The sequence below is a fragment of the Echinops telfairi genome, unplaced genomic scaffold, assembly GCF_000313985.2.
Source record: "Echinops telfairi isolate 266 unplaced genomic scaffold, ASM31398v2 ScPeMD7_70;HRSCAF=299, whole genome shotgun sequence".
Taxonomy (NCBI): Eukaryota; Metazoa; Chordata; class Mammalia; order Afrosoricida; family Tenrecidae; genus Echinops; species Echinops telfairi.
In genome coordinates this window covers 31,000,937-31,022,008 of record NW_022103968.1, presented here as the reverse complement: position 1 = coordinate 31,022,008, position 21,072 = coordinate 31,000,937, and the positions used below count along the sequence as shown (strand labels likewise).

Sequence of the window (21,072 nt, the reverse complement as noted above, 5' to 3'; positions counted from 1 at the left end):
GAGAGAAGGCCTTCTTCCAGAGCTGGTGCCCTGCATTTGAACTTCTAGCCTCCTAAACTGTGAGAAGATACATTTCTGTTTGTCAAAGCCACCCCCTGTGGCATTCTGTGAGAGCAGTAATAACTCACTAATACACCCCTCTCATCTTGAACGACAAAAAGTAAACAAAACACCCCAAACCAACCACCACCTCCAAACCACAGGCAGAACATGTGAAGCAAGGGTTTTCATGACATTGAACTTCAGGCAACCAAGTTCAGTGGTGTGCTGTCATCTCCAACGGCTGCCTTGAAAGAGTCACCAGACCACAGAAACTGAGCGGGGGAGGGGGAGGGGAGGGGGGAGACATGGAAACATACTGTTGTAAGGTTCTTATACTCCATGTGAAATGCTACAATGTTACTTGAAGGCAGACTGTGATAAGTTCATGAGGTTTACTGCCAACTCTAAAACCACCATTAAAATGAGAGCGTGGTAGCAAAGAAAACAAAGCAGATACAATGGAATCATGAAAAACACTTAAATCCAAAAGAAGGGGGAAAAAGAGGTGTGTGTGGGGGTGGATGGAGGGGGGGAACCAAAAACATAGATCAAACAAACAGAAAACAACTAGGCGAGATGGGAGCCGCAAACCTAACCACAACAATAATCACACTAAATGTAAGCGGGCGAAACACCATTTAGAGATTGTCACGTCGGGAGGCAAAAATAGCAAGGCTCAATTGTATGCTGCCAACCAGAAACACACGAACTATAAAGACACAAATAGGTTGAAAGTAAAGGATGGAGCAGAGTTACCGTGCTAACCGACTCACGGGAAAGCTGGAATGGCTATGTTAACATCAGACAAAGCCGGCGCGGAACTGAGAGCATTTCCAGGGAGATGGCCGTATCATCTATGAAACCAAGATGCTTTGGCCTCGTTGGCTGTACAACAGGATGCAGGCGTACTGTACAACAGGATGCAGGCGTAGCTGGGCTGTAACTGTTAGAGGTAGGACCCCTGGAAGAGGGGTCCTTGGAGTACGAGAAGTCATGTCAAGCACTTGACTTCTAGCCAGACGGCTGGGGGTTTGAACTCACCAGAGGCATGTGGACACAGAGCTGACAGTCTGTTTCGGACTGTCACACCCTTGGAAGCCCCGGGAGCAGCTTCACTCTGAGTACGTGGAGTTGGAATCAACCTCAGGACAACCGAAAAACAACAAGCCAAGGCCCGCTTGGACGCTTACCAAGAACCAGATGGCAGGAGCCAAACTTTTAAGTTGTCAAGAAGGAGAACGTAGACAGCAACTCCCACGAGAGCAGGACTCGCTGGACCTGGACACACGGGCGTAACAACCTCTCCTCCACTTGGCTCGTTCTCCGTAATAAGCAGCACCAAGGGGGCTTCCCTCAGCTGCAGGCAGAGAAACAGGCGGGGCTGAACCTCCGGCCGTGATCCTGAGAGCCAGGGCCTTCCCAGCAGAGAGGAGGCTAAAAATAAAGGCAACACGAGGAGCAATTCACTGTGAAGTCCTTTCTGAGTGCTGTCTCGTGTATTCTTTTGTTCCTTTGGGACTGACCTCACCAACCCGGTTTAACACACAAGGAAATGGAAGCCCCGTGTCACGGAGCAATTTCACGACAGAGTCACTGTTGGAAGCCACGGTCCAGGCCTGATCCAGAGTCCTAAACACACCCTGACCTCAAGGCCAGACACCGGGAAGGGCCTCCGTCAGCCAGAGACACCCTCTAGATGGGAAGGAGAGGAGCGGCTTGAGGTAGGACAAGCGCCTTCACCCTTCACTCTAGGGCAGGCTATCCCTGCACCCTGCCCAGTGCCTTGGAAAAAACCTTTCTTTGGACTTGAGCCCATGACCTGCTGTGTTGCTTGCCGACCCCAGGAGCCACTGGAGGCCTGCCTCCTGACTGACCATTTGATCTGCGACCTGGGATTCATTCACCTCTCCAGTCACAGGCCTGACCTGGCGAGCGTGGATTCCCGCCCCTCTGCAGCCTGTGGGGTTCCTGCAGATCCTGGGTTCATCGCCCCCCAAAGCTACAGGCGTCAGAAGAAGCCTGTGTTAACATCTGACCCAAGGACTTGAGACTGAACGTACGTACCCACTTCAACAACAGTGTGAGCCATTATCATCTATTATTAATAATTTCGTTGGAGGGCTCTTACGAATCTTATAACAATCCATCATTCGATTCTATTAAGCACACTTGTACATAGGTTGCCGTCAACATTTCCAAAACGTTTTCTTTCTACTTGAACCCTTTGCTATCAGCTCCTCGTTCCCCCCTCCCACTCTTGTGACTCTTTGATCAATGATACGTTATTGTTATTTCGTGTCTTACACTGTCCGTTGTCTCCCTTCACCCACATTTCCGTGATTCATCCCCCTGGGGGGTGGGCTATAGATCCAACCTTGTGCTGGGTTCTCCCTTACTCCACTGCCCAACCCGTCTTCCCCTTTCCCCTCATGTGAGCCATTTTCTTGACATAAATTTCTGTCTCTGTTTCGCTCTTAAAACGAAAGGGACTCACCAAAGCTGGTCTCAGCCCGACACCTCACCACCTTAGCACCCGCCTAAGAGAACCCTCAAAGGAAGTGCTGGTGTTGAGGGGCCGGACGGTGGGGGGTGAGGCGCGAGGGCTGAGCAAGACCAACCTTGGCAAGTCCCTTGAGCTCTTTTATGTTTTGAGGCTGGGGGGCGGGGGGAGGGTCTCTTTCACTTTAAAATGATGTTCTTTTTAGAGTACAGCCAATGGAGCACCGTAGACAACACAGGAATCGCTGAGTAATTTTATAAGTTCTAAAGTGACTGTAAAAAAATGACATCGAAGTTCATACTTGTGGCAACAACCCAAACAACCAAGAGATTTCCAGAAGAAATAGATCCCTCTGGACCCCATCTTTCCATCCCAGGCAGCACTGTGCACTCTCTGAGGCCCCCCTGTGGAAGGAGGAAATGAAGAGCTAGCTGATGTGGGCTTGAGATGGTAAAACCTGCCAGACACGGTTGAAACCACGCCTGTGTCCAGCAGTGGTCTTTTGACATCACAGGCTCAACCCACACTGCTGGGAGGCTGTGACGCTACCCCCCACTGCACCCCTGTGGATGCTGAGTAGCTCCTAAGCATGCCATGTCTTCTTTGGGATTCCACGGACATGGTAACTTCCTTGTTACCAAGGGTCAGACGGAGAGCAACTTGGTCCCAGGTGTGTCCCCCTTGCTTTCAGGCTTGAGTAAAGCTCCCTCTCCCCTTCCTCACCTCAGGGGCCTCTTTAGGGGCATCGACCACACCTGCCGTACCCTTCCCATCCCTACTTTCTCCTCCCCGCGCTGACCAGGATCCTTCCGGCGTTTACTGGGCATGGTCAGAGCAGCCCTGGTCTGCTAAGCACGAGGCCGGCTGCTCTGTGGGTGAAAGATGAGGCTCTTTGCTCCCGTCAAGAGTCACAAACCCTGGGAAGACCCTCCCGGGGTCCTAGGAGTCAGAGACAACTCTGGCTGTGGGCTCGGTGATGGCGTTAAGACGCAAGCACAATAATGACCCTACGCTCAAGATACCTTTGCAATCTGCCCACTTCTTGTGATGTCTCAGGGTTCCAGGGACTGTCCCAGAACCAGGCTCAGGCTCCCTGGGGGAGGGACCCTGCAGTTTGAGGTGTAACCTTGCTGGGTTTAAAAAACAAAACAAAAACACCGGGGAGTCTGGGCCTCCGGTAGGGACAGGACCATCCCTGGGTGGACTGTGACCATATTGTTGGTAATTTTTCTTCCCGTTATCTGCATCTTCAAGTTTTGGTAAAGATGAATGGCTTTTAGAGTAAGAACGCCCCCTCCCCCTCCAGGCAGGAAGAATCAGGGCCCACAGGCTCAGTGCCCAGCCCAGCACCTTAATTTAGCACCAACTTCATGCCTCTGTGCGTTTCGTCAGCAGTTGTTTACCCGTTGCCTCTCAGGAGGGCGGACAGTTCTTGCTCAGTCCCTGGCCCTCCCCTCGCCCCACCAGGCGGACCCAGCCCCTGCCAGGCACACAGCAGGCCTGTGAATAAACCAGTAGTCCCTGTGAGGGAGGGTGGGCTGCAAAGCCCCTCCGAGCCTCAGCTCCCGCTCTCTAAAGGGCTTGCAGTCCTTGGGGCATCCTGACCGGAGGCCAGGTCCTGGAGCAGATCTCCCTGGAAGGGGGTGGGGGGTGGTGGGCACAGGTGTCCTTATTTGTGGTGGCCGGGCCCAGGGGGCCCAGGCAGGCAGCACCCAGCCGAGGAAGTAATTAGCGAGCTGCCAGGAGCAGGAAGTGGGGAGAAGCTCAAAGCCTTCCAGAGAGATATAAATAGCTGGGTCTGTGGGGAGGTGGCGAGTGGTACACACAGGAATAGAGGTGGGAGCCAGCGTGGAGGGGGGTGGGGAGAGGGAAAGGGGTACCCGCTGGGGGAGGGGACGCAGCACGGAGGTGTGTGCATCCGTGGGGGCGGGGAAGTGAATTGTTCTCTGCCTGTCCTCAGTGCCGTTTGGGAAAGTGAAGGGTACTCCCTGGGGACAGGCATGGGCCGGTGACTGGGAGGGTGCCTGGCTGAGGCCCCCCTTTCTCTCTCCTTGTGGTGAACCCACCTGTCCCCACAAGCTGGCCCACTGGTGTTGCCGGGGACCTGCTCTCCCACCAGACCATCCAGACCCCTCAGCCCTGTGTCTGATCTGCCGTAATCATAGAATAACAGGTGCCACGGTTGTCACCGGCTTGAAGGTACTTAGATCATGTGGACGGCAAGCATCATTGTTTGGTGAGATCTTTCTACTGCGAATGACAACACGCTTCGTTCCAGCCTTATTAGTAACTGAGCCGAAGACTTAAACGGGTTTCTCTGCTCCCCTTTCCCTTAATTCCTAGTTCATTCTCAAAAAGAGATACTGATAGAGGCTCACACATACGAGTTGGCGCAGTAGAGCAGCTACTGTCACCAGAAAACGTGACAGGTGGGGACTCTAAAAAAGGCAGGCAGCAAGGGGAACAGGGCAGGCTTGTGGCGCGCACAGCAGCAACCACGTGATTCCCACGCGGCTACATCACGCTGGGTAATGACCAGAGTGCGGCAGTCGGTCCAGAAGCTAACGAGCCCAGAGTTCTAGCCATTTAGCCTTACATATTGAGACATGTATTAATGCAAAAAACGTCTTGGTTGCTGTAACTAGGTACTATGTTTATGAAAAAGTATACTTTTCTACAGAAACACCGTACAAACGTTTTATAGACATTTTTGTGTCATGCCTTTCCTGTCTGCCACCCCCCTACCCCGTCCCCCTCAACTTAGACAGTGTGTCCACAAGCTCCTAGTGGCATCCCTGGGCTGGCCTGCCAGGGCTGGCGTTTCTGCTGGGGACTCAGAAGTAATGGGGGAGGGGGTTCATGAGCCCCACTGCCTCTGCCCATCCCAACCTCAAGGCTGGGCATCCTGAGTCCAGGATCCATTTCTAGCATTGCCCTGGGCACAGCCCCTGCCAGTGCTGGGCAGCTCCACTCATGGCTCATCGGAGAACACTTTATAAATAACCAACCCCGTGTCCCCTGCGCTCTGTGAGAAGGACTGAGAGCTTCCCAGACGTCCAGGGCAGATGCTCCTACCTGCTGGTCAGGAGCCAGGGGTCCTGGCAGAGGGTCACCAACCTTGAGTGACTGACACAGCTGGGGTGCTCAGGCACTTTGACATGACACCCTCCGTACCCAGCTTCCTAGGGCTTCTCAGCATTTCTGACCAGGTGAAATCCGCTGAACACACCTAGGGAAAAACCAACCAACCAGACCTCTATCCTCTCTGGGTTTTAGGGCCTCACCTGTCACACGAGAGCAGGTGAGAACAGAGGCCCCATCCAACATTTACGTAGGTTTTTGTTGTGGGGGGCTGTCGGATCAGTACGTACAACAGAACGAAACGTCACCCGGCTGCGCTATCTTCACAACTGTGTCTGAGCCCCTTGTTGTGGCCACTGTGTCTGTCCGTCTCGCCGAGGGCCTCCTTTCTCATGGACCCTCTACTTTACCAAGCATGATGCCCTTTTCCAGGGACTTGGTCTCTCCTGGTAACATGTCCAAAGTATGTGGATTTTTTTATGTGAAAAGAAATGTGTTGTAACCTATGTACAAACAGTCCCCGGGATATGAACAAGATCCGTTTCTAAGTGTGTCTTTAAGTCAAATTTCTAGGTAAGTTGGAATAGGTGAACAGGGTGCTTATTTAGACTCAGTTTAGTTCCCAGGGTCTCAAACTTGGCTGATCATTGGAACCACCTGTGGATCTGCTGAAGCTACAGACCCCTGGGCTCCTCCCCTTAGAGCAGTGGTTCTTAACCTGTGGGTCGTGACCCCTTTGGGGTGTCAAACCACTCTTTCACAGGGGTCGCCCGATTTATAATAGTAGCAAAATGACAGTTCTGAAGTAGCAACGAAAATAATTTTATGATTGGGGGTTGTCACTACCACATGCGGAACTATATGAAAGGGTCACGGCATTAGGAAGGTTGAGAACCACTGCCCCGGAGATTCTGTCTGATTCATTAGGTTGCGAACAGAGCCCAGGGATCTGCCGTTTAACCGGATTCGCAGGTGGCTCCAAAGAGCATCTAGGTTTAGTCCAAAGAAAGGCTTGAAGCTTTTCCATTGATTTAAAGGTTGCATGTGCAGCACGTGGAAGGGTTGTGGTAAGGAGTTTGTTTGGAGTACAGCGTTGGTTCACTGGGTCTGGGTCAGGATGGATTTAGATGCTATTAAAAGGCAAGTATGAATTGTACCTCTGTCATCCAGAGACTGTATAATGTGTCATTTCAGCCTTTTTGAAGTGGAATTCTGTGGTGTTAGTGATGTTCACAATGTGACGTGACCATCATCACTCATGATTTCCAAATATTTTTGACCACCCCAAACCCACTACCTACCAGCTCATGACCCTCCATTATTGCCCCCCACCTTCTCTATGGAGCTGTCTCTTCTGGACATCTCAGGACCGCACCCAAACACTGGCATCCAGTTGATTGGGACCCCTAGCAGCACTATTTCAGGTTTCCGAGACGATAAATCTTTACAGGAGCAGACAGCTTCATTTTTCACCTGTGGAGCAGCTGCTGAGTTAGAACCACCGACCTAGCAGTTAGCAGTGCAATGCCTGGCCTACAGTGCCCCAATGGCTCCTTATACATAGGCGCATACAATATGAGCATGTGCCATATTTCCTTTAGCAATGTTCAAGTTATAGCATGTATCAGAACTTAATTTCTCTTTATGACTGAATAATATTAGCCTGTTGTCTGTATATACTATATTTTGAGTCCCTGTTTTCAATGTTGGAGGGTAGAGTTGCTGGGTCATATGATACTTTTTCCACCATGCATCAGTTTGTCTTACTCTGGTGGTTTCTGTGTTATTGGGATGCTAGAAATGATTCTACCAGTATTTGAAATACCAGCAGGGCCACCCATCGTGTAGAACTTTCAGTGGAGCTTCCGGACAAGAACAGGCTGGGAAGAAGGCACAGGCTGTCCACTTCTGGGGAACTAAGTCTAATCATGGTAAACCGAGGTCCGCAGCCCTTCAGGTTGGAAGACACTCAAAATACTATTGGAGAAGGGCTGCCTCCTCAATGTGGACTCAGCCTTAAGGATCCCGATGGAGCAAAGCTTTCGGGACCTTCATTTGTTGATGGGGCATTGTTCCAAAGGAGAAAAAGCAACTGCAAGCACCCATTAATAACCGGAACGTGGAAACAAGGCAGTATGAATCCAGAAAAATTGGAAGCCATCAAAAATGAAACAGAGGGGACACCAAGGTTGATAGGCATCACGTAATGCACAAGGACAATGTTCTCCATCCTAAGCTGGAGCGTGTCCACTGTGGTCTTGACATTCATGCCCAGTCATCCCCAGAGGAAGGAAGAGTGACAAAAATCAAAAGAGACATGGAAACAAGGAGTCCACTGGCCTACTGGTCCATGTCCACATCAGTGCCCACAATCCTGAGACCAGAAGAGCTAGATGGTACCCAGCCACCACGACCAACAGCTCTGAAAAAGGTCATTTTAGGAGGTGTTGGGGTGGGAGAGGAAGATGTAACAATTCAAAGTCATAAGGGTTTAGACTCACCTATTACATAGCGACCAGTAGGACCCACGAGACTATGGCCCTGACCCTTCCAATCTGGAGCCAAACTCATCTCTCGACCAGCCATTTAAGATCAAAAGGGCTGCATTTACCCAAGGACAAAGTTCGGAGGGTCAGGAAAGGAAGCGGGATGGGAACAGGAAGTCCTGGGAAGAAGAGGTATCAGCCATGATACCTTGAAGGGATTATGGTGGATGAGTTGAATCGGAATGAGTATGAATTCCTGAATGTGAAACTGTGATCTACTCTTTAAACTGTTGTTCAAGTCACAACAAAAAGTAGAATAGCCTCCAGCTACTTGTTGAAAACTGAAATATAACCCATCCGAGGCATTCTGAGTGGAAATCAACTGGCCATTTTGAATTGGACGATCGTGTGGCTATTAACGCTGCTCGGAACAGCAAATTCAGGAGGGACGACACCACAGTCCTCTTCCAGAAGAACATTTCAAGGTCTGTCTTGAGCGATATGACTGTCTGTGATAGGATAATATCTACCCGTCCACATGGAAGATCAAGAGGCAGCCATTTGAACAGACCAAGGGGACGCTACATGGCTTATATCAGGAAAGGTGTGTGCCAGGGGCATAGCCTTCCACCATACTTATTCAATCTGTGTGCTGCGTGTGTTAGGCCAGGTTGACTAGAGAAACAAATCCAGAGACACGCATCTATGTGTAAGAGAGAATTTTATATCAAGAAGTAATTATGCATCAATAAAACATCCCATCCCACTCGAGATCAAGTCTATACGTTCAATATTAGCCCATTGCCCAATATTAGCCCATGCATTCCTCTTCAGACTCTTCAGACCCACTACAATGATGCAAAATGCAAGAAGATCACAGGCCGGTGGGTGGAAAGTCCTGTGGGTCCTGTGGCAGGGGAAGCATCTCCAGGGTGCTGGCTGCTGTCAGCTTGACTCCATGTGGTTTGCCAACAGGAAGGTGAAGCAGAGAGAGAGTGTGTTCTACCCCCAGGGAGGAAGACAGGAGTTCCCAGAATCCTCAGGAGAAGGCCATGCCCACACAGAGGCCTTATTGGCTATGACCTGATTGACAGGCTAGACTCCACCCCTTCACTCAAGTTTGACAGGAGATGATGTAACTGCCACACTGAGCAAATGATCTGAGAAGCTGGATTATCTGAAGAAGAGCACAGTGTCAGGATTGGATGAAGGCTCATCTGAGCTAAACAGATTACCCAGTCTTGCTTGCTGAAAGCCAGGGGGACTTGAAGCACTTCCCAATGGTAATCTGATGACATGCAACCTCACAATGTAAAGAAAACCCAAGTCCTCACAACTGGATCAATCGATAAGAGGATACATTTGAAGTTGTCAACAGTCTCATTTCACTTGGATCCACAATCGATGCTCAATCAAGAGATCAAACGATGTATCATATTAGGAAAATCTGCTGCGGACTAAGTGCACCTGACCCAAGCCATGCATTTTCCAATCAGCTCACGTGCATGTGGAAGTTGGCCAATGAAGCAGGAAGGCCGGAGAAGAATCGACAGTACCATAGACTGCCTGCCAGAGGAGCGAACCAGCCAAACCTGTCTCGAACAAAGTCCAGCCAGAATGCTTCTTAGAAGCAAGGGTGGTGAGATTCCACTCAAGTATTTTGGACATATTATCAGGAACGGGCACTGTGCTTGGTCGCGAGTCAGCGAAGAAGAGGACCCTCAGTGAGGAGGATAGGCCACGAGACGGTGACAGTGGGCTCGGACATGACAGTTGTAGGGACGGGGCGGGACCAGGTGATGTTTGACCTGGTGCACACGGTGTGGTCGCTGTGAGTTGGAGCCGACTCACTCGATGACCTCACCTCAACATGCTAATTCTATATTTAACTTTCTGTGAGGAACCACAGAACTGTGTTCCACAGTGGCCACACTATTTTACGTTTTCTCTCTAGCCATGCACCAGGGTCCCACTTTCCCCGTATCTGCACCAACACTTGTTATTTTCTGTTTTACAGTGCTAGGCATCCTAATGAATGTGAAATAGTGGCGCTCTTGCGTGTTTGATTATACTTGGTGGGCATTCCTAAATTAGAGACCACTGGTATTTATTGAGAAGGGGCCCTGGTCGCTCGGTGGGTTACGTTTTGGGCTGCAAACTGCAAGGTGGAGGGTTCAAACCCCCTGGCTGCTGCATGGGAGAAGGATGAGGCAGTCTGCTCCTATAAAGATTCAGAGACTTGGAACTGTATGGAGCAATTCTATTCTGTCCCATAGGGTTGTTGTGAGTTAGTATGGATTCAATGGGACATTTAAAAAATATATTTTGGTGGAGTGGGTGTGTGCGCGTGCGTATATTTATTGAGCATCTGTGTCCTGACACTGTGCTAGGCATCCCCATACAATCATATTTAGTAAAGCAAGCGTGTTGCTGCCAGCTCATTGGTTAAAGACGGTGCTGGTCAGGCTGTGCCAGCGTCCTCTGTGTGTGCCCAGCTCTAGAAAGACCAGAGAGGGAGTATGGGAAGGGTCAAGGCGGACAATGTTCCAGCACAGATGGGAAGGCACTGTGAGCTGTGCCGTTTGCTCGATTCCTGGTCCTGCCCCCTGTCCGAACAAGCAACTCCAATGCACCCTACAGGCCGGTCGCTTGCCCAAGGGTACACAGCTGGGCAGTGTGTGGAGCCCCAGTGGGAACTCAGGTGTCTGACTTCATGCCCAGCTACCGTGGGAGGGTGATTTTTATTTCTGGCTTCTCTATTTGAAAAGCCGTGAGTTGGCAGGATGGGCCCCGGAGCCAGGTGGCAGTGGGTAATGAAGGCAGAGCCCTGCTTGCTGGCAGATTGGGGCCAGCTCCGATCTCAGGCTGCGGGGCACATTGTTTCCCTGGCACTCAGCTCGCGCCTGGCACCTGGAGTGTGAACGCACGCCGAGATGTTCCACAGCCACAAGCTGAGCACTGAGGGGGACAGGAGGAGGAGGAGTGACCGCCCGCCGGGGAGCCTAATGGAGTCTCCTTAGGACCGGGTGGATTCTGGGAGTCTCCAGGGCAAGGACGGCCGCTGGAGGGCAGGGGTTAAATAGTGTGTTGGGGTAGAGCTGGATTCCTGTCCCAGAGGAAGAAGAGGCATCTATGTAGTCTGCAGAGCGATTTCAATTTCCAGCCCCTAGCCCAGGGCTTAAGGAGCCTTGCCTTGATGACGCAGGGGGTTAAGCACTGGTTGGGTTCCAATTTCCCAGTGGCTCCCCGGGAGACCAATGAGCAGTCAGCTTCTGTCAAGAGTGACAGCTTTGGAACCTCGGTGTAGTCGTTCCACTCTGCCCCACGGTCACTGTGAATCAGAAACAACTTAGTGACAGTGGGTATTGGGGAACCTGGAACTAAGGATTGGAGCCCTGGTGACGGATGTGGTGGCTACCCACTGGGCTGCTAGCCGTAAGATCAGTCGTTCAAAGCCGCCAGCTGCTCCCTGGGAGAAAGATGGAGCTTTTCACTCCCATCGAGAGTTACCGTCTCTGAGACGCAGAGGGGCGGCTCTCCCCTTCCGGGTTGCTGTGAGCCAGCATCGACTCGGTGGCAGCGAGTTCGGACTTTCGAGTTTGGACCTAAGGCACCCTGGTGAAAGGCTGCCACCCTCTATTCGGCCCTGCAGGGTCACTGTGAGTCGGAGTTGACTCACTGGCCACAGGTTTTGTGTTTTTCTTGCTACGTCACAGACAGAGCCCTGGTGGCACAGGGGTTAGCCGCCGAGCTCTTAGCCATTGCACCTCCAGGGCCCTCTGTGAGAGGATGTAGCCCAGCACACTGCCTGGGCCCACTCAGCTCCGTCCTGTTGGGCGCTCTGAGCCAGAATGGCCTGGAGGGAGCGCCACAGAGCCTCTCCCAGGTGTCTCTGGGACACAGACAGCCCCAGCCCCTGTCCAGGCCCCTGCCTCCCTGCCCACCATCCCCAAGTCCGTTTCCAACAACACAGACGGGGAACCAGGTGCCATCTGGGTCTGGACCACGAGCCTGGGGCCTGGCTCCGTTTTGCTAGACTCTCATTTTTGCCCCAATTCACTGGAGGTGATCTCGCCCATCTCTGACATCTTGAACACAACACACCTGGGGCTGTTTAAAACACATGCCTCCACACCTGTACTAACTAGCATCTGTCAATGCCCACTCACGGAGACCCCTGTAGGACAGGGTAGAATTGCCTAGTGGCTTTGCAAGAAGGTAACTCTTTATGGGAGTAGAAAGCCTCATCTTTCTCCCTCGTAATGGCTGGTGGTTTTGAACAGCTGACCTTGCGGTTAGCAGCCCAACATGTAACCACTACATCACCAGGACTCAAAAAAGTTAAAAACCAGCTCTCCAGTCTGTAGTGGAGGCTGGAAAAGAGAAAGGCAAGCAGTCCAGGAGGCTTGCCGGCCTGGAGCTCAATATGCCAGCAAAGGTCCCTGATGGTTGGTTCTCCCTGTTGAACCTGCCTGACCTGATTTCCAGCTCTAGGGAATGTTGCATCCCCAGGACCAGAGCGCTGCCCTGCAGCCTGCCACCAGCTTCTAGCCACACTGCCCACATGGCTCCTGTGTGAAGCTGCACCTTGGAGCCCATCAGAGCCCTCCCCCAGCATGGACCAGAGAGGCCCACTCCCCCCAGCAAGATCCCAGGAACCTTGCCACGCAGGGATTCAAGCTGACAATTTTTTGTTTATTCTGCAGGGCGACATCGCCTTTATGCATCCCAGTAGCCTTATAATGCAGAGACATTGAGACTGGAGTGTCCAGACATGTGTCCAAGCTTCTAGTGGCAGGAAGGTGGCCTTGAAGCCAGCTCTATCCGACCAGGGAGCCGGTGACCCTTACGGCACATTGCCGCCTGGTTACCTCTGCCCTCTAGCACCCTCCCCAGGTGCCGCAGGAGAGGCCGCGGTGGAGTCTCCTGGGCTAGGCTGAAGCTGGGCTTAACTGCCATTAGGGCTGGTGCCCCATTCCTTCCGCTGGGAAACTGCGGCCCAACCTCAGAGCCTTCTCTGGGAGCCAATGGTTCCTGCCACTAAGCCTAAAAGTCCCGGGGATTCATCTTCTTCCATTTCGTAATTATACCCTCTCATGTCAGCCCCAACGCTTCCCCTCCCTTGTGGGCATCACACCCCTGAGAGCCTTGCACACAATTATCCTATTCCGTTTAACTTGGCAAAGCCTGGCCGGCATGTGGGTCTTTTCATCTGTTTTAATTATTCCATTTCCCCGGTTCCCGCATTGTCTCAGATATTTTGTCTCTGAACATCCTCCAATTCCAGGGTATCTTTCTGGAACAGTGGCTGCCAAGAAGCTAAGGTGACAGTCAGGAAAGAGCTCATTAGGAGCAGCTGGGGAGGAGGAGCATCCCCCCCTTCCCACCAAATACAGACACACACACAGACACACACACACACACACACACACACACACACACACACACGGAGGGCCAGCTGAAAGAGCTTAGCCTCAGCCCTTCCTGGAGGACCAGGGCTGCCCAGATCACCGTTTGGGAGGCAGAGGGTGTGACAAAATGCCCTCCTGGGCACCGAGCAGGGGAGGGGTTTGACTCTTCAGACACCCTGCACAGATGCCACTGGCTCAACACTCTGTCAATTCAGGGAGCATCCATGGAGCACTGCTGCGTGCAGGGTTAGAGCTGAGCATCCATTGAATACTGCTGTATGCAGGGTGAAGGCTGAGCATTCACAGAGCACTGCTGAGTGCAGGGTTAGGGCTAAGCATCCATGGAGCACTGTTACATGCAGGGTTAGGGCTAAATATTTGAGAGCACTGCTGTGTGCAGGGTTAAGACTGAGCATTCACAGAGCATTTCTGCGTGCAGGGATACAGTTGAGCATCCACGGAGCACTGCTGCGTGCAGTGTTAGGGTTGAGTATTCACAGACCAGTGCTGTGTGCAGGGTTTAGGCTGGGCATTAGCACATCACTGCTGCATGCAGGGTTATAGCTGAGCAGCCACAGATCACTGTTTCATGCAGGGTTAGAGCTGAGCATCCACGGAGCACTGCTGCGTGCAGTGTTAGGGTTGAGCATTCCCAGAGCACTGCTGTGTGCAGGGTTTAGGCTGGGCATTAGCACATCACTGCTGCGTGCAGGATTAAAGCTGAGCATCCATGGAGCACTGTTATGTGCAAGGTTGGTGCTGAGCATCCATGGAGCACTGATACGTGCAGTGTTAGTGCTGTACATCCATGGAGCACTGCTGCATGCAGGGATATGGCTGCACATTCCCAGAGCACTGCTGCATGCAGGGTTATGGATGAGCATTCACAGAGCACTGTTGCATGCAGCATGAGGGATGAGCATCCACAGAGCACTGCTGAGTGCACGGTTAGAGCTAGGCCCCTCGATTCTGTGGTGAGCGACAAAGGTCCCTGCCCTTTGTCCTCTAGTGTGTGAGAAAGGCAGCGACCCCACCAAAGTGCCAGGGCCGTGGGCAGCCGACATGTGTAACGAGGCCAAGGAACAGAAGAGGAGGGGTTCCCTCTGGGGGGAGCAAGGAAGGCTTCTCTGAACAGCTGGCAGTGAAGCAGAGACCTGGAGGGGAGGGGCCTGCAGGGACAGATGAGAGGGCATGGGCTACTCGGAGAGGGTGCAGAGTTGTTGGCATGCTGGCAGGAAAGACATGGTGGAGGGCCGCTGTGTTAGTCTGGGTAGAGTAGGGAAACAGATCCACAGAAACTCATTTATGTATAAGAGAGAGTTTTATATCAAGGGTAAATGTACATTCAGAAAGCATCCCAACCCGGGCCAGTCCAAGCCCCTAAGTTCGACTTAACCCATATGTCCAACACTGATCAATATGTCCAACGCCGATCAACAGAGTCCTCCTCAAACTCACAAAACACACACAATGACGCCGACTGCAGGAGGAAAGCCAAATCAGTGAGTGTGTAAGCATCTCAGCACTGGCAGGGGTCTCCACACAGTTTCTCCAGCACCCAGGGCTGCATCAGGGTAGGTCCATGTGGCTTCTCCTCAGGGATGTCTTGCAGGAAGTGAGCCTTGCCAGCTGAAGCAGGGAACTGCTAAGGCAGCTGCACCCTGGTCTGAACATCAGAAAGCAAGAGACCAGAGAACCAGAAAGGTGAGGCTTGTGCAGCCATTTATCTTCAATTAAACCCATGTGTGTTTAGTGGCAGGTCGGCACAATGAATCTTAACTAGCACAGCCACCGTTGGCCAGCTGTGAGCTTGACCACAAGGGGAGCTGGCACCTTGAGGGCATAATGAGTTCATGGTGCATTGTCAGTGCCTGGCTTTTCCATGGCCTCCCCTCTCTGTGCCACTTAATTTGCTGAAGGCTCTGCCGTCTTGCCTGTGAAATAAAACAACCACAAACAAAACTAAAACTCATCGATGGGGATGATCCCGATCCATAGTGACCCACCGTTCCACCCACAGGACAGGGTAGAACTGCCCCTGTGAGTTTCTGAGACTGTCATTCTTGACGGGAGTAGAAAGCCCTGTCTTTCTCCCTTGGAGCAGCTGGTGGTTTCGAACTGCTGCCCTTATGGACCGCGGCCCAACTTGTAACCACTAGGTCATCGGGGTTTCTCACCTATGAAATGGGGATAGTAATTTCTCCTTCACAATCCTGCCAGGAGGCATACAGGAGACCTCTATAAAACACCCATGCCTGGCATGTGGCCCACCACTCCCACCAGTGGACACACTGACTCGCCGAGACTACACAGGTGTCCTGGTAGGACTGTGCTCCCTGGGTGGTCCATGGCTATTTGTGAGGTAGTTAGTTTATTGTGCCAACCTGGCCGAAAAACACATGTGGGGTTAATTGAAGGGCAGAGCGGTAAATGGCTCGGTGAACCTCGCCGTTCTAGTTCTCGGGTCTCTTGCTTTCTGATGGTGGGACCAGGGTGCAGCTGCCTTAGCCAGTTCCCTGCTTTAGCTGGCAAGGCTCACTTCCTGTGATACATCCCTGAGAAGAAGCCACATGGACCTACCCCAATGCAGCCCTGGGTGCTGGAGCCGCCGTGTGGAGACCCCTGCCAGCGTTGAGATGCTTACACATTCCCTGATTCGGCTTTCCTCCTGCAGTCGGCATCCTTGCGTGTGTTTTGTGAGATGCAGGAGGACTTTGTGGATTGGTGTCGGACAGATAGGGTATAATGTTGGACTTATGGGCTTGGGCAGCACTGGGTTGGGATGTTTTCTTGATGTGCACTTACCCTTTATATAAAATTCTCTTATACATATGGGTTTCTGTGGATTTGTTTCTCTAATGTACCCAGACTAACACATTTTGGAAGGAGAGCTCCAGGCCTTTCCTCTGCAGTGCCTATGGGTGGGCTAGACCTCCACCCTTTCTGTGAGCGGCTGAGCACTTCACCCTTGTAGGTCCCCGGCAAGCCCTCCAGAAAGGGGAGAATTCTCCTGGTTCACTCTTCAAACTCAGAGTTCTTTATCATGGATTCATATTCATGATATAATTAAATATATGTATGTATAAAATCAAACCTCTCCTCAAGGAGCAACATCCTAACACCCCAATCCGAACTCCCATTTCGAAACAACGCCCCCTCCAGGCAGACTCTGCCCACCACCAGCTCGGGGTGTGTTGTCTGAGGCCCACAGGCTCTCAGGTGCTGGACCTTCAGACCCCACGCCCGGCTGGCAGGCCACATACCCGTCTCACTCGGAGTCTCTTACTTTGAAATTGTTTTTATTCATTCTTCAGTAGGTACGAGAGACTATTTCTGGAAGTGTGGAAAGTCTAAAGATGGATCACGGCACACAGCTGTGTGTCCCCCCACTCCGTTTAAGATAACATTGCAACCACGTCCTCCTGCCGTTTACTTTGTGGTGGTTGAGTATTTTTCCCCCGGGACCCGAAAGTGCTGCTGCCACGGAGTAGCATTGCATCGCAGGACTAAATTGCCACTTCATTATTCATTCTCTGGTACTAAGACACTTGGTTTGCTCCCTGACCCCCCACCCCCCCACTTCTCCCTGTTTATCAACAGTGCTGTGATGAGCCTTCCTGTTGACAGCTGACACGCACCAAGGAGGGGTGTGCCGGGCTGTGCCAACTTGGCCTCTTCTTTCTTCTTTGGAGTGGTGGCTGGCTGCAAACTGTGGACCTTGTGGTCCAATCCCTAACACACGACCTCACCAGGGCTTTAACGCAGCAACTCCAATCACTGCCGTCAAGCTGATGCTGACTCACAGTGACCTCAGAGGACAGGGTAGAAATGCCCCTTTGAGCTTCCGAGATGGTAACTCTTTCCGGGGGTCGAAAGCCCCGTCTTTCTCCCATGGAGCCGGGCCCAGTGCATAACCACTATGCCACCAGGACTCTTCCATCCTGAAAGATCACTGAAGGTTCTGCCACCTGCTTCTATCTGGCGTGTATAGAGTTAATTTAATCTTCTGTCGCTGTGATTTTTAGGCCATGGCACTGCCCCGTCATGGGGATGGACAGACACCTGCCTCCTCGATGTTCGCCCCTCCTTTCTTTATCTCCTGTGCTCAGTCCGAAGCAGCAGCCCTTGGCATCTCCGTTTTTAATCTTTCTCGAATCTTCCCCTTTGCCCTCATTCTGAGCAATGACCCACATACCCCCACCTGGACTGGACTGTCCAGTAGCTTCAGCCCTGTCCCTTCTGGCCATCCCTCACCCTGCTCTTGGATGCACGCCCAAACACGCCGCTTCCCCCATGCCTCCCTGATGCCCATTGCCCGTGCACCCAAGGCCCAGCTTTGATGACTCTTCATTACCTGCCTCCAGCCTGGTTTCTCTACAGAAGGGTTTGGAACAGCCAGGTAACTTCCAGCCTCCTGCCCACCTTTCCCTGCCTGGCCTCTTCCTGTAAGTCTCCAACACCTTGCTGCTCACATCCTCCCTCCAGGGTCCTTGGGCTAGGGAGAGACACTAGTCATCAGACCTCGGAGAACAGACACCCCCGAGCTTTCCCATCGTACCTCTACCATCACTGTAACACCTGTCGGTTGCTTGCTGGGTTCTGGTGTCCCAGCGTGGCTTCCACCACAGGGCTGCTAAGTCCTGTTAGATGGGAGACAGGCCTCTCTCCCTGCACAGGGAGCTGGACGGGGATGCTCTCATTCCCGTAAGTCAGACTACTTGCATGTACAGAGAGTGACTGATTACCCACCACGTGGACACAGTGATTGAAATGCTTGGCTGCTAACCGAAAGGCAGGGTGCTCAAACCTCCCAGCTGTCCTGCAGGGGAAAGGTGTGGCAGGCTGCTTCTGTGAGGATGACGACCTTCAAACCCGATGGGGCAGTTCCGTTCTGCCCTACTGGGCTCTTCCGGGTCAGAACAGACTCAACGGCAGTGAGTATGCGAAGACAAGGTGCCTGCCTTTAAGGGGCTCGTACTTTAATGGGGAAGAGAACCAGTGCATGTGTTTCAGACATGTGGTGGTGATTATAGAGCACATGGGAAAAGGGCACCTACCCAGGCTAAGGGCGAAAGACGTGGCTCTCTCCTCCCAGAAAGAGTTGGTCTCGCAACTCACGGCAGTCCTACCCTGTCCCGAAGGGTCACTGTGAGTCGGCATTGACTCAATGACAGGGAGTTAACCAAGGCTGAAGGGTCAGGGAAGGCGTCTCTGAGGAAGTGCCCTGTAAGGTGAGCCCTGACGCGATCTAGCCAGGTGAGGAGCGGGGAGAACGTTCCAGGCACAGCGTCTGTGAAGGCAAAGCGAGAAAGAGCACAGCACCTTTGAGGAGCCGGAAAACCAATCACGCCGTCAGAATGGCACCACTGACATGGAGCGTGTGCGAGAGGGAAGTGGGAGGGCCAGTGTTGGGAAGGGAGCCGCGGAGCCAAGAAGACTAGGGAAAACAGGGGCTCTGAGAGCCGTCACCAGAATGGGGAGGAGGTGAGGTGTCTTTGTCAAGGTAGCTGTAGGCATGGGGACATGCTGGGGTGGCAGGAGAAGGAATCATTGCTGCTGTGGGCTGCCTCTGAGTCGGTCCTGACTCACCATGACGCTCCGTACAACCACACAAAACACTGCCCAACCCTGCGCCATCCTTGCAAGTGTCCTGATGTTGGAGCCCACTGTCGCAGCCACGGTGTCAATCCACCCCATCTTGGGTCTTCCTCTTTTTTGCTGCCTCTCTACCAAGCGCGATGTCCATCTGCAGGGACTGGTCTCTCCTGACAACATGTCCAAAGTCTGTGAGACAGAGTCTCACCATCCTTGCTTCTACAATGCATTCTGGCCGTTCTTCTTTCAAGACACATCTGTCTATTCCTCTGACAGTCCACGGTACCTTCAATCTTCTTCCCCAGCGCCATCGTTCAACTGTGTTGGCTCTCCTTTGGTCTTCCTTACTCAGTGTCCAAGTCTCATGCACATAAGGCGATTGAAAATACCATGGCTTGGTGGGTTGGGTCAGGTGGACCTTCGTCCTCAAGGTAATGCCTGCGCTTTTCAACACTCTGAAGAGGTCTCGTGCAGCACATTTGCCTGATTCAATGGGTTGTTTGCTCTCTTGACTGCTGCTTCAGTGAGTATTGATGATGGATCTGAGCAAGATGGAATCCTCGACAACTTCAGTCTTTTCTCTGTCGTGATGTTGCCTCTTGGTCCCATCATGAGAAGTTTGTTTTTCTGACGTTGAGTTGTCATTCATACAGAGAGCTGCAATGCTTGATCTCGAGAAGGAATAGACCCAAAAGGCAAACTCACTGCCACCGGGTCGATGGTGGCTCGTAAGGACAACGTAGGGCCGTCGCTTTGAGTTTCTGAGACGGTAACTTTGTGGGAGCAGAAATCCCTGTCTTTCTCCAGCAGAGCGGCTGCTGGTTTCAAACTGCCGATCTCACGGATTGCAGCTCAGTGTGTGACCACTATACCACTAGAAGGAATAGGCGATTTAAAGGCAGGGAAAGGTGGAGTGGCTGGTAGAATTCCAAATACTGTAGAAACACTCCGATAACTCAAACTTGCTCCGTGACCTGGACAATGGTCAGGAATTCTAGGAGCTTGATAGGAGTTTATTTAAAAAAAAAACACTGTAAGAGAAAGGCCACAGAGAAACTCCCACAAAACCCTCTGGGGTGGGATGGTTTAAGAAAAACTTCCTTTGGGATGCACCTGGGAGGTGGACCTCCGTGCTGGGGTGGGTGGACTCCTTTCCACCGTGTTCAGTCTTAGCTCTTGGCTGAGGGGCTCTGGTGGCCCAGCTGCCCCAGGAAGAAGCTCCCTGTCCTTGTTTTCCACCAAGAGCTGTTCTTGAGCAAGTGGGGCTGGCCAATGTCTCTTCGTTGACACCCACTTCCCACCCAGCCTCTACAACCTGAGCACACAGCCTTCTTTCCAAGATAATCGAACCTCCCTGTCCAAATAAGCCAAGCCAACAAGTGCCGTATGGACTAAGCTCTTTGCCCATGATAGCATCTCCCTACCCATCCTCTACAAACGGTGAGGTTCACGGACACGCCTTCCCATGTCGCAAGTCAGATGGAAAATGATTGGTTCTAACATGACCTTGGAGGTACCCCGTTTCTTTCTCTTCCTTTTCCTGAAATTTGGGCTTGACTTAATGACCGCATGTTTATGAAGTCAGGCATTATCCTAGGCATTTGGGATAAACAGTAAAACTCACGAAAGCCTAAAGGAAAACACAATGTTTTCTTCTGGAAGGAGGGTGAGAGAAGTGGCAAGACCATGCCCCGCCAGAGGTGGAAAACAGAACCAGACCCAGCAAAACAAGGTGGTCCCATCGAGCTCTGCTTCTCACCACCTCCACTGTATCCGCGAGCAAAGGAAAGCCCGAGCTTACAGGCTGGCAGGCAAGACGGAGTTCAAAGCAAGCCAGTTGCTGCGTGTCGACTCCAGGCCGTGGGTGTCAGGGCAGCACTGCGCTCCAGGGTTTTCACTAGGTGCGGATCAGCAATCCTTTCTTCCAAGGTCACTCTGGGTGGATTCAAACCTGCCA

General features: G+C 52.1%; 1 protein-coding gene across 1 annotated transcript in view; it reads right to left on the bottom strand.

The window, feature by feature from the left end:
* The window catches only part of SFRP5 (secreted frizzled related protein 5), a 71,558-nt gene extending 52,132 nt beyond the window's left edge, over positions 1-19,426 (bottom strand). The window contains exon 1 of the mRNA XM_004701324.2: positions 19,402-19,426. Within this exon, the coding sequence (XP_004701381.1) occupies positions 19,402-19,426 (25 nt within the window). The remainder of the gene's footprint in view (positions 1-19,401) is intronic.
* Between the last annotated feature and the right edge of the window lie 1,646 nt (positions 19,427-21,072).